This window comes from Lynx canadensis, chromosome D3 (genome assembly GCF_007474595.2).
Source record: "Lynx canadensis isolate LIC74 chromosome D3, mLynCan4.pri.v2, whole genome shotgun sequence".
Taxonomy (NCBI): Eukaryota; Metazoa; Chordata; class Mammalia; order Carnivora; family Felidae; genus Lynx; species Lynx canadensis.
Genome location: NC_044314.2, coordinates 11,447,102 through 11,461,576, shown reverse-complemented (window position 1 = coordinate 11,461,576; position 14,475 = coordinate 11,447,102). Strand labels below are relative to the sequence as shown.

At 36.7% G+C, this 14,475-nt stretch overlaps 1 protein-coding gene across 1 annotated transcript in view; it reads left to right on the top strand.

The window, feature by feature from the left end:
• The window catches only part of CDH7 (cadherin 7), a 106,770-nt gene that overhangs the window by 42,817 nt on the left and 49,478 nt on the right, over positions 1-14,475 (top strand). The window contains exons 2-5 of the mRNA XM_032595439.1: positions 277-571; positions 4,338-4,457; positions 11,383-11,550; positions 14,165-14,352. Coding sequence (XP_032451330.1) covers positions 277-571; positions 4,338-4,457; positions 11,383-11,550; positions 14,165-14,352 — 771 coding nt within the window. The remainder of the gene's footprint in view (positions 1-276; positions 572-4,337; positions 4,458-11,382; positions 11,551-14,164; positions 14,353-14,475) is intronic.

The window sequence follows — 14,475 nt, the reverse complement described above, 5'->3', positions numbered from 1 at the left end:
TTAACACCACCACAAGTTCCTAACTTTGGGAATTCTAGGAAAAAAAATACCTTTGGAAATGAGACTGTTTACAGGAAGAAATGAAATTGTCTTGCTCACAAGTGCAAGCTGACGCATTCTAATAGCCTTTCTGCTGTGCACAATAAGCATCAGCTTATCTTTCCAAGAACAATAAAATTTCATGTACTGCTGCCCGACATAAGAATTATTTTTACCTATCTCCATATCGCTGACGCTCTTGTAAGTTAATCTCATCTCACATGAATTTTTCACCAGCTTCACTCTGATGTTGATAAAGGAGATGGTTCCATCAAATACATCTTGTCAGGCGAAGGGGCAAGTTCCATTTTCATTATTGATGAGAACACGGGGGATATCCATGCTACCAAGAGGCTGGACCGAGAGGAGCAGGCCTACTATACGCTGCGAGCCCAGGCGCTGGACAGGCTCACCAACAAGCCCGTGGAGCCCGAGTCCGAGTTTGTCATCAAGATTCAGGACATCAATGACAACGAGCCCAAGTTCTTGGATGGCCCATACACGGCAGGAGTTCCTGAAATGTCGCCTGTGGGTAAGTCAAGGCATGCTGGTCTTCAGTGTCTGGTCTTAGGGAGTTTGTATTAAAATCATACCATTGGGCGGCTCAGTCGGGTAAGCGTCTGACTTCGACTCAGGTCACGATCTCACAGTTCATGAGTTCGAGCCCCATGTTGGGCTCTTTGCTGACAGCTCTGAGCCTGGAGCATGCTTCAGATTCTGTGTCTCCCTCTCTCTCTGCCCCTCCCCTGCTCATGCTCTGTGTCTCTATCAAAAATAGATAAGCATGAAAAAAATGAAAGAAAAATCAAATCATTGTAGGTACTGAAAAAAAAAAAAAATCACATTAGTATTGGTATAGCAGTTTCCAGGGAGGGTGAGGGGGAAGACTGAGATGTGTTAATAGCCAGTGCCTACATCTAATTATTCAAGTCATTATTTTATTTGGAAAATTAGGCAAGTTTTTCCTTTCACACGGAGATCTCAAAATCTTCAGTAAATTATTCAAGCCTTGCCTTTTCCTTTCAAATGTAATATTTAACTTTAAAAAAGATTAAAATTACACCTAAGAAGTTAAAAAAGAATATGCTTCCAGACTTTGCCCTGCGATAATCTCTTCTTTCTCCTGATTAATATTAATGATTCACTCTTCTGAGAATGCTTCTGTGGCCGAGGTATCAGGCAGGCCATCTAACGTTTAGGTCAGCTGGTCTACTTGCTTGTAGAGTGTGCTTGAACTCAAAAATGCCCCTCCGTATGCCACCACTAATTTTTTTTGTAATTTCTCCAGAAACTTAAATGTATGAAAATTTATGCTGCATCGATAATAATGGTAAAGAGATACTCTGTTTGAGATATATAAGAGAGTCATGAAGTCTATTCTATTCGAAGGCCTTTTCACATTGCCCCATTACTGGAAAAATAGAAAGTAAAGTACTATTGGTATGTACTTTACTTACATCAGATAATATAATTTCAGTTTTAAACTATTTATTCAGATACCTTTGGAATATTTTTTAGCCGGCATGTAATTTTAGATGATCTCGTAAAACAATAAAAAAAAAAAAAAAAAAAAAAAAAAAAAAAAAAAGATGGGAGCTTAAATAGACCAGTTGAGTTAGATATTTATTTCCTGTCATTTTCAGTTTTGAAATAAGACATGCATTTAAAGTAGTAATTGGCCTTGTATTTTAACATGTAAAAATTTTACCCATTGTGATTTGTTTCATTAAATAAAGGCCACTTTATTCATTCCAGCGTTCAGTCAACATGTCTACCATGGTAGTGGAAAAGATGTGTATTATGTGTGCCCTTGAGGAGAATCACAATTTAGTGCCCCTAAATTTCTGTGTCTAGCAGATGGAAAGGGAAAATTGTTTGGGGCACCATTGCTCTAGCTGCTAAAGAAATAGAAACTGAAAATGAGCCAGAGGAATACCATGTTCATGGTCAGGAAATATTCTGAACTACGACGGCAGGATCTCACCGTAGTCAGCTTGCATGGAGGAACTTCTTTAACCAAACAGGCATATTCATACTTTCTCAGTACTGCCCACGTCTTCGGAGTGCTTCTTGCTGTTGCTTAACCGCACAGACAACTAGGACAACAGCAGCCACAACAAGATTTTGGAGGTTTTAGAGAAAAGAGAAGACACATTGTCCTCTCCAAAGTACTAATGTTTGGAAAAACAGGAAGCTTTGAGGCGTGTGTAAGCAGTTCGGTTCAACTCTGTAATTTTCACGTTGACATGTTGGGCTTTCTTTGTTGGCTTGCTAAGGTTTTCCTTTGCTACATAGAATGTAGCCACGCAAACTGGATTAATGTGAACTTTTTTCTTTTAGAGGCTAAATAATGCACTGTAGTTTTGATTTCAGTGGTACCACTCTGATATCAAACAGCATGATTATCATGCGCACATGCAAGTTATTTTAGCTATTTGACTCCAACAGGTTCAGGACCTTTTAGGAAATGATTTTTAGGTGTCTTCTGGATTTAATTGACATTAATTGGGACCACTAAAATAATATCGGAATTTAAACTAAGAACAGTAGATATCTACATTAAATATGTTATGTGGATCCATAGTGAGTTGTAGTTCATCAAAGTGTTTAATTCTAACCAAATACTTATAAAAACCATTAAGTAATATGGCATATACAACACAAGCACTCATTGTTTAATATTCATGGGTGTGGTTTTCAATGGATGCTAATTTTAGATTGAAAACCTGTTAATAAGTCCTTAGGATAGTTCATCTTCTCCAGAAGAGCATAGATAAGCATGGACAATTAAAATTATTTAAAAGTATGTGTACATGTGTGTTGGGTGTACGTACATATGAGTCTATATATAAAGTAAGTTTCTTAGTGAACATTTTAGAAAAAAAAAGTCATATACAACCAAATTTACCAAAATGGTTTTGTTTTGTTTAGGCTCTTTCCCTTTCAAAAGAATTAGAAAATCAATACTTAAGAATATTACCAGAGTAAATATTGCTGTAAAGATGGTACAGTGTAGAGAAAATAGAGAATGTCAAGGTCATTGGTTCTAACATTTTAAAATGATCTCAATTTAATTCTTAATATTTTTAAATATACATCATTCACTATTTGGTCCTGCCAGGCATCCACACGGCACAATCAACTAAGTCTGTCAAATTAAAAAAAAAAAAAAAATCAGAATTTAAACAACAGTGCCATATACATAGCTTCTTAATATGCATCTTTTTTTTTTTAAAAGAAAATGGGATTGTTCATGAAAATCATAGTGTGGAAAAGACAATAGATTTGTAACAAAATGGACACCAATGACTTTTTTAAAGGGCTTAGAGAGGGAAATCTATTTAGAAATATATCAAGATGAAATTTTAGATTAAAAAATATTTTCAAAACATTTGAAACAAACTTAGAAGAATACATAAAGAGATTTGCCCCATTGTCATCAATAGGACAGAAATGATAAAACAGCATGTGCTTAAATATATAAACTAAGTAAATGTGAGTGACGGTTTTAAGATTATACTCCAAATGGAAATAAAAAGAACAGATCTCAGTAAGTGCTTTGCATGTGGAGTAAGTGAATATATAGTAAAATGAGGAAGCCGCAAAGCATTCTATCACACACACACACACACACACACACACACACACAACCCTGCTGATGCAATTTTTAAAGTTGCTGTGCTACGAATTTTCTTCTTGGGGCATGTGGTTTGCATTTGATTTAATGCTTTTGTTTTTAAATCAATTCATGGAAACAATGAAAACTAAAGCTGAAGAGATGCCACCTAATATCCAGTTAAGTGTATCCATCAGAAATTGTTTATTCAGTGAGTGAAGTTTCCTTTTCTGCCTGGCTCTCCTCGGCTTTAACAGTGAGACCGCCTCAGCGACTTGGGTGTCAAGATGCTGTTACTTGTCACACTGCCTTCTGGACGGTAACTGAGACTTGGAGAGATTGCTTTTGATAAAAACTTGTTACCTGCCCCTGATGGATGAGAGGCCGAAAATTTGAGTCCCATCCAGTTCTGAGTATACTCGTAATGCGCATCATCAATCTTACTTTTTTGCTAACATATTTTTGTACCCCTTAGATATTTCTGAGGGCTTCATTAGCATTTATCATCGTTTTGGGTGTGTCATCTACAAACCACATGTCCATTTTTCATTTGCCTTGAAGTAAGAAAAAAAAAAAGAATTCAAAACAAATCTAATGGAGAATCTTCAGCAGTGTGTGCGTTCTTCTGTGTTGTGGCATTTGGAAATTTTTAATTCATTGATTTTTTTGGATTGGCATGTAGGGACCTCAGTGGTACAAGTGACAGCAACGGATGCTGATGATCCTACATATGGCAACAGTGCCCGAGTGGTCTACAGCATTCTGCAAGGACAGCCATACTTCTCAGTGGAACCAAAGACAGGTAAAAAGTGAAATGTGCCTCTTCGTGTAACGTTATCATTTATCTGTTGGCATAGAATTAATATTAGTGATTTTTTTAAAAAAAACCTTTTATTTATTTTTTATCTTGATTTATTTTTGAGAGGTGGGGGGGGGGAGGGACAGAGAGAGAGAGGGAGACACAGAATCCGAAGCAGGCTCCAGGGTCCGAACTGTCAGCACAAGGTCGGATGTGGGGCTCAAACTCACAAACTGTGAGATCATGACCCGAGCCGAAGTCGGATGCTTAACCAACAGAGCCACCTGGGTGCCCCATTAGTTGTTTTTATGCGATATACTTGGTACTGATAACGGACGCTTCGTTATTACTGGGCTTTTCTCAGTGGGTGTCCTGTGGGAAGAAACAGCCGATGATTTATAGTGGCATTAACATCTTTTAAGAATATTTTATTACATTTATCAGAATTTCTAGCAGAATTAAACAGAGTATTATATATTTAAAAAGTATTGCAGCTGCTGTCTCCTGACAAGAGAAGAAAATCTTGATTATTTATGTCACGTGTTATTTTTGTCTTGCCTCCTCTCACTCATTCACAAAGGAATCGCGGGCAGTTAAATTTAAATCTCAAGCAAAAATCTCCCTGCCAGGTAGTGGAGTAGGTAGTAGGTTCTGTTTATCTGTCTGGAGTCTGGTTTACTCAGGGAAATTAGTTTATGTTTTTATTTTTTATTTTTGTCAGTATATGAAATTTATTGTCAAATTGGTTTCCATACCACACCCAGTGCTCGTCCCAACAGGCGCCCTCCTCAATACCCATCACCCACGCTCCCCTCCCTCCCACCCCCCATCAACCCTCAGTTTGTTCTCAGTTTTTAAGAGTCTCTTATGCTTTGGCTCTCTCCCACTCTAACCTCTTTTTTTTTTTCCTTCCCCTCCCCCATGGGTTCCTGTTAAGTTTTTCAGGATCCACATAAGAGTGAAAACATATGGTATCTGTCTTTCTCTGTATGGCTTATCAGGGAAATTCGTTTAAATGTAGCAATTCGGATGATGAGCTGCCCAATCAAAAATTAAGTTGATTCTTTTTTTTTTTTTTAATTTTAGAAGAGAAACATATTTTTATGAGTTGAGAGCCTGACTGTGTGGAATATGTGGTTGGTTGGCTAGGTGTTCTGTTTTGCTCTGGAGCTGGAATAATTTACATTAAGTAAGACCATAATTTGGAGCGCTGTTATCTTGGATAGAAAATAATGGTTTATCTGTTCTGCTTTTCTGGCTCTCGTGTTGGTGGGGGGGTGTGGAGATGGGTGGTTTGAGCCGATGATTTTCCTCACCACCATGAAATCCAGAATTTGTCCATGTTGTAACTGTTTTGTCTTCATCATGAAGAAAATTATTTTTCAAACAGCCAAGCTTATGATTAGGAATATTGGAGAGTACCTGTGACCTTCGATGCTGATTTAAATGCTACTCATACTGTGGTCCATATTTGTAAATGGTAATATTGATTCATTTTCAAATCACTATGGAGGATCCATAGTGTAAGTGTCTTCTGAGAACGACAGGGGTAAGGTCTGCAGGAACAGAAAAATAAAATCCGATCCTAGCTCACCATTAGGATTTTTACAGAGACCGCATTGCATCTTTCACACCAATATGGTGGTAGAGTGTGGAAGCCACCTGGACAGTCTAACAGAGAAGAAACAGTTCCGATTAAGCAAGTATTGATGGAGAAGTAAACAAAAGTATTTGATTGGTGATATGAATCCTGTGACTATGGAATATGTGCTTGGGGCAGATTTAACGATAGATCTGAGAAGCCTAAATTCACACACCCACCCATTCCCTTATATATCTACTCTTTACAGCCTACAAAGACATTGACAAGTTTCTGACAATTTGCTCACAAATTATACACTTCTGCATTATATAACCTGTCCAAAAATAGCAGGCACTCATCCCTAGGGTTCAATATTTTGCGGGAACTCTTGATTGGCCAGTGATTTTAGGTTTGTGGTAAGATAACAGTTTTTTTTCTGAAGTCCAGTGGGGGTAAGGCCTCTGATTAAGTGGACAATAGTCTGTGTCGTGGGATCACATGATTAGTACTTCAAATTAATTTTAATTTCAGAATCTCAAGGATCGTGTAGAGTAGGAGATGAATTTAGTTTAATTTTGTTTAGACTTTTTCATACTGTAATTATGGTAATCATTGGGACTTCTCTTTCTAGAGTCATTAGTGCAGACAGATTCTGGGAATTTTTATCCTCTGCTAATTTCTCGTATGGATAGTGTATTATTTGCACAAATGTATTTTTTTTGACAGAAATGGAAAGTTTTCAATCCTTAAGGGCATGGAGATCTGTAAATGAAGTTTGACTTAGTCTTCATATTCGGTGTCAGTCTGATTTGTATCTATGTGAGAAATAATGTGATTTTTCTAAACCTTTAAATGGAAGAGTTTTTGAGAAGAGGGTAAAATGTTTTATTGACAATACCCACTACCGTTTATTAACCACACATCATGAACCTAGCATGGCTAAAACCTCCAGTCACATATTTCACCTGTCGCACTACTCACAACCCATGTGACCAGAGGGTAACTGTATTTTCTACCTTCATTTCTCCATCCATAAAACAAGAATGCAAGTAGCTGCAAAAGCCAACGTTAACAATTTGCTCTAACAAGCTAAAGGAATGGCGCTAAGAGGAGGATAAGGCAGCATTAAAAGGACTGTAGAGATGCCCATCCCCTGTCTCCGTGACGGCAACAAACTTCTAAGAAGCTTGTGGTCATTCTCAGGTGTTCATCTAGTCTGTAACCTGCAAGCAAATAGATCCCGTGTTTCTGCCTATTTGATATGGGGCAGGACTGGCTACATAATTTGCAGTTCAAAATGGAAAAGCAGGTGCCGTCCTCTAAAATTAATAGGATTTCAAGATGTTATCAGCAGAGCAAGAAACCAAGCATGGGACCTGTGTGCCTGCAAAGGGCACGTGGCCAATGAGGCTGGCCCTGAAAAGTGGATTGAATGGGCAACGCCACTTGTCATTTAGGAGTTTCTTCTTAAACATGAGAGGTGTAACTGCGTGATACGCACGTCATATGTGACATGCCTACTGGTTAAGTCGTAATTTTACACAAGTAATTTAGTCATAATGAAGCCTGCCTCCCAAGTATGGCCTTCAACTACGTTCCATTCTGTGGTGTGGCTCAAGGTGTGGAGGGCCCTCACTCCCATCATGGCTTGCTGAGGACATCCTCTCACAGGTTGGAAGAGTCCATTCCTCAGCGACTCTTCATTTGAAGTTGACTGCGTCAGAAGCTTCCATGTTTACTATCATTGGCTCTTCTCTGGCTTTTTTGGTTCTGTTTCACATGCTTCGCTTATCGATAGACCAACCTAGTAAAAACAAGGCCTAGAGGCACAATTTAGGAAAGAGTGTAAACCAATAGGAAGAGATTCAGCAGGTACATCTAATGCGTCCCAGATCCGCACCGCATGAAGCCCCGCAGCCCCGTGTCACCTGGGTCACGTGGTTGCCGAATCAACTGAGACCAGCCCAAGGCCTGAGTGTGCAGACGCCTGGCTTCAATGATTGTTTGGTTCTCTAAACTGGGGTCGATTTCAGAACCGGCTCTTATCTGTTACATTTAAGACATATATAAATTCTTTAGAAGATTTCATGGTAAAAGAATATGCTTTAAAAAAACCAAAAATCATCAGTGGCTGGTAGGCAGAGAATCATCTGAAAATTTATTCCCAGACTCAAAAGCCAGAGAGATGTTCAGCAGTAATGAGGATAAATTTATGTTTCCTATGCCCAGTACTTTTTGTGACCATGGATTATAAACAAATGAAAAGTTCTGGGTGATTGGGTCAGACGATACATCTATAGAAAACTGATTATTTCAGGAAGCTTAACATCTGAGCTCATCTCTCTTTTGAAGAGCTACAGGATATATTCTCATCATAAGGGGCTTAAAATGACTGATTATTGAAATTAAATAATATTGTTGTCTTCCATGAAAATCTCACGGAGCTACAGGGATCTGGTTAGAAAAGACTAGCCTTTACGACTTCAGAGTTACAGAGTGAACAATTTGCCATATGTGTGTGTCCCTAATATATAGCAAAGTGCAAATCAACTCCAATGTATGAGAATTCTTTTCCAAATGTAGACAATTTTACTTAAAAGTAAAAAGCCAGCAAAAGTCATCGAACTGGAAATATATTTTGAATGTCCTGATGTAAATTCATTTCTCTCCCAATTATTCCAGTCTTGTCAAAAATATGCTTAATATTTGAGGTATTTGGAAATTACCTTTACTACCTGGATTACTCTGCAAACGTTGTGATGATTTTTGCTTTAGAAAAGTGCTATTTATAGGATTACATGTAAAGAAACAATTAGAGGTGTGAAAAATCAGTGAGTAACTTTGAATACCAGACTTTCTTAATAGTGCTATATTTCCTTACAAACATAATGCCACCAAGCAAAACCATGAAAGGATACAGTGTTCTCCTTGTTGAGGAGTTGAGATATTAAGGGCTCTCTCCACAACATAATAAAGGTGCGAGGACGAAAGTTCACTTCTACCTGTTGAGATTAGAAGGAAAAATAAGAGATGCGTAGAAATTAAAAAAAAGAATGGGAAATGATTCTAAACATAACTCATTAATATTTTGTCATCTAATGATACACACTTAATACTCCAGTATTCAAGATGGCCAATCCTCAATTTATTTAGAAGAAAAAAAAAGGTTAGAAATAAATAAAGGATGATTAACATGAGAAACATAAGAAAGGAAAACAAAATGAAGAGGTTTAAGTCCCAGAACTCTTAGACAAAGATTATTTATGCTCATTATTACTGAGATCAGTGCTCACTGTTTTATGAATTGGGGTTAACATAAGTATTGAAGAACAAGTATATAATATTCATAGAACCGTGATGACACCAAGAAAAATATGTGTTAGACACTTACCAACTGAACCAAATGACTGTTTCCTTCGATTTTCATGTCTCTTGGATATGTCATATATTAAACACAAGCAGTATGTAGAGAGCCAAAGACTTCAGTGAAGGAGTTACTTAAAGAGACCTTGTATTGCTGTGTTTATAGCAGAGGTGCCCAATAAGAGAAAGTGGTTAACGTTTAAAAACAAAACAAAACTGCCCAACTCAAAGAAGTGTAATCTAAGCACTTAAAATATGGATGTGCTGTTGATGTGTGTATGTGTGGGGGGGATGTGTATTTGCTATCTAGTGCTCAGACTAAACAAAAGTATGGTTACTTAAGATAGTTTTAGTGCTGTTTAACTTGGAATCTTGGAACTGATAACAAATTGCTTAACTTTTAACTATACTATTGAAAAGCTTTTCTCATCTGTTTCCCATGCCTAGAACAGTTACCATACTGTAGAATATCGTAAAGTATAGGGCAGGCCTAGTTTAGTGTCACCTAGGCTTATACTTCGTGCTAAAATATAACACAAACTGTATATGAAATATAACACATATTATATATAAAATGTAACACGGCATTATTACATGTGTACGTTGAATTAGCAGCCTTTAAACTATTTAAATTGGCAGCCCTGAAAAAGTTATAAATTTGGAGAATATAACTTTTTGTGTTAACCATGAGGAAAGAAAGAACCTTCATCCCAATTTAAAGAGCTGTTTTCAGTTATTTTATTTCCAAAGAACCATCCTCCATCAAGCAACTTGGTATGAGAAGTGCAGAGTACCAGAGTTTCTCTTTGTCAGGTCTGAATCAGTGAGGATTTAAATTCTGACTCCCCCCTAAAAGGTAGATTCTGTTTAATAAAATACATTAGACATCTTTCAAGCTGTGGTCCTACGTGGATTAGTAAGACAGTCTGTTGGAAACGATGAAACTGCAAGAAATCTTAAAGATGACCTCATATTGCGAGTTTCAAGGTCTATATAGATCATTTTTAAATAGGTTTTTTGTTGATATCACCTTTGTGTACATGTACTAAGTATGTTAGGTATATAACACACATATAATTTGTATATTTACGTATACATGATTAAACTAAATTCCACCCCATAATTAAATATTATTGCCTAACATACCTATGCAATAATTAAATAGTTATTAATATAAAACAACCAGTTCAGTGCAACAATGATTATTCTGTCAAGTTTCTCCATTGAGCATCATGAAACTCTGGAATCAATTTCTCATACATCTGAAGCCTTAAGGGTGATCAATATTCAATGCAACTGATTAGAAGCAAATAACAACAAAACACATGAATGTTTTCAGTGTTGCTGATTTATATTAACATAGTTGTTCTCATCTTTGGTGCTTTGTCAGATCTTTCAGTATAGCATAAGATCATCCTGCATCATAACCACATCCACAAACATAGCCATAGGTTGAAATGGTGTTTTTGTTAATAAACGCAAATCATTCTCATTTTTTTCTTTGTAGACTATTTCAGTTGTTTTGCTCAAAGAGAGGTGGTAGGAACCATAGCTGAAAGGTTTTTGGTGATTTCATGTCACCTGTGAATGAAATTGTTAGAGAGCGTGAAAGAGAAGAAAAGGAGAGTTTCGTGACCATGTACCTATATGGGTAACTGCCCATCATTGTAGATAAGGACTTCATGTTATTTATTTATAAGTTGGTATTTCCTGAACCATATTTTCATAAAATCTAAACATCATCTCTCTCTCTCTGCAGTATCTAGAAGCCCTGCTTGTCCATGTTATAGCATTCTCTATGTTTTGTAATATTGTGTATAATTATTGTACCCCCTGGTCTTTAATATGCGTTAAGATTATTTAAAATAAGCAAAACAACAAAAGGCAACAACTCAAGAGCGACTTGCTACCTCTGTCAGTGTTCTTCGCCAGTATAAAAGCAATGATTCATGATGCGTTTTACTGGGATTTGAAATTTTACAGGAGTCATCAAGACCGCCCTTCCAAACATGGATAGAGAGGCTAAAGACCAGTATTTGCTTGTTATTCAGGCAAAGGATATGGTTGGTCAAAATGGAGGACTCTCAGGAACTACGTCAGTCACCGTGACCCTAACTGATGTCAACGATAACCCACCTCGCTTTCCTCGAAGTAAGCTGGTTTGTTAAATGTTCCAAGTCCCCTAATTTTCCTTGCCAGTCTATACAAATGTCTCTCAAAGGGGATTTTTCCAAATGCTTTTCAAACAAGTAATGATCTTATTACAGGGGCGTGGTTTTAATTCAGAAGTGTGGAAATCCTATCTTTGTATTACTTCTGTCTTCAATATATTATGGTTTTTCTTTGGTTCACGTTTTTAATACCGGACAGTTACTAAGTTTGTTTATAGATTCATCTGTTCATTCTAAGATCTTCTTTGCACACATTCTGTAATTATGAGATTGTTGCCAATTAGTAACGTTCAAATACATACATTCTGTACACTGACAGTATTGATTTATTTTTAAAGAGAAACATAGAAGAACATGCAGCATTTTCATTTTTTACTCTACACTTTTTTTTTTTACCACTTCATGCACATTAAACATTCCTATAGCAATTCGACCACCTCTTTCTTGTGCAAACGTTCAGTGTTTCAAAAGTCAGTTCAAAGAACCAGAAAACCATATGGCCTCAATTTAGTTTCTATGACCAAAGTGGCTTTTGACTCAGCCAAGGAAAAGGAAAGAAAAAATCTAGGTAGATATGCCTTGATTATATAAAAGCATTTCATCTCAGTCTCCTTTAGTTTTTTTTTTTCTTTTTTTTGTGTGTGTGCAGTAGTTCTTTACAATGCTCAGGAAAATTAAGGAAATTGTATAGACTACAATATCTCTAAAATGTTTGTTCTATAGAAATGGGAAATTAAGCTCCCTTACAGATCTCAGAAACCAATAAACTCAAACAAGGAAGCTTTCTCTGTAAACATGAAGTTGCTATATTTTCCAGCAAATATTCCATCTGTGGATGTTTCATTTTTATTTTACACATTTTTTTATATTTATATTATTTACAACAGACATTTTAAATTTTTTTAATGTTTGTTTGTTTGTTTGTTTATTTATTTATTTATTTTTGAGAGAGAGAGACAGAGCATGAGGGGGAGAGGGACAGAGAGAGAGACACAGAATCAGAAGCAGGCTCCAGGCTCCAAGCTGTCAGCACAGAGCCCGATGCGGGGCTCAAACCCACGGACCATGAGATCATGACCTGAGCTGAAGTCGGATGCTCAACCGACTGAGCCACCCAGGCGCCCCTATACAACAGACGTTTTAATGCCTCCACACAAAATAAAGTGAAATTACTCGAAATTCAGCATTCATAAAAAATGAACTTACCCTTAATTGTGCCTTTGATACCTTATAATGGCAGAAGAGAGGAAGGTTTTGTAGAATAAACAAAACAATCATATAATTATATTGGGCTCACAATCAAATTAACTGTTCTTCTTTAAGCCTACAGCGATAAGAATTGATACTTAGAATTTGTGTTATTCCAGTTGTCATGATTGGATAAGACACAGTACAGGTTTTCTAGCTTACTCTAGATAGTCTCCTGCTCATTAAAGTGAGGGAAGGCAAGGAGGGAAGGCTCAGATTTTCCGGACTGCCTGTAGCTAATATTCTAACCTTGAAATTTCTGGATTTTACTAAGGTCTCTTACGGATGTGTGAAAGAGATCACTTGAAAGTCATCAGCATCTCTTGTCATTATTATTATTTTTTTTAATCAGTAACTTGTCACAAAATGTAGAAAGTTGCCAACAATAGTAATTCTGAACTGAACACGTGGTCCCTTCATATGGATACATTTTCCTTTTTCAGTTCCTCTCAAAGAGAGTCTTTTCATAAGAAGGTGAAAATGCACCACGTTTAACAACCAGAAGGGAATGGAATAGGTGGAAAAAGCAGGAAAAAATAGAAGATCAGGGAAAACTGTTTCTGAGGAGTTTTCTAGTTTCAAAGGGATGGTTCATGGTCATGGTCATCTGCTTCCCAAACTTTTTTTTTTTTTTTTTTTTTTTTTTTTGACTTTGAGGATGGTGAAGAGGAATTTTTACAAATGAAAGTTTGAAAAGCTTCTCTGTTTTTGCTTCTCTTTCCTTTTGTTTGAATAATACGGCCTCTGCTCTTGTACCGTTGTGTTCCAAATCACTTCTACATAAACCCACACAGATAATCCTTCCTGATAAATCTATGAGCTAAAGCAAGACCCATATTGTCTTTCATCAACTCCCTGGCCCAGTTTTCTGACACTTTCATAGTAACAGACACTGTGATGTAAATTCTAACAATAATTCATCGGTACTATTTAGACCTGTATTTGCCCATTGGAAGCCTAAGCTATACAATTTTTGTTTTTAATATTTACAGTAATTATATTTTAATTATGTCGATTCACTGGTTATCTAGTAATCTTCTTCGTAATTGTTTTAAATATATTTTATTATTAAAAGAAGCGTATTTCCCTACCACTAGAAAAACAGGAATCGAGATTCTTCTCACACCTTTCCTCAGACTGTTTCTGCTGTTGTGTAGTGATTATCTAACCATCACCATGAGATTTCTCGAGTCTCTATGAAACTCGTCATTTATCTGATATTGCCTTAGCATCTTTTTTATGAACTATGAACACAAATTAAGCAAGGATGATGCAAAAGAACCAAATAGGTTTTATTGGTTAGCTTTTGTATAAAGCGTGTTCAATCCTTGATTTGAATTTCACAGGGTCTTACCAGTATAATGTCCCAGAATCATTGCCAGTGGCCTCTGTTGTGGCCAGAATCAAAGCAGCTGACGCAGATATAGGAGCTAATGCTGAAATGGAATACAAAATCGTGGATGGTGACGGATTAGGGATTTTCAAGATTTCTGTTGACAAAGATACACAGGAAGGAATCATTACTATACAGAAGGTAATATTTTCTTTATTCTTATTTTCTGGGAGGGTGACACCACGGAGCATACTAAGAACCATGTTTACTTTGATGGAAGAATGTATTAGACAAAATGAATGGCCATATGGAAATATTGTTATG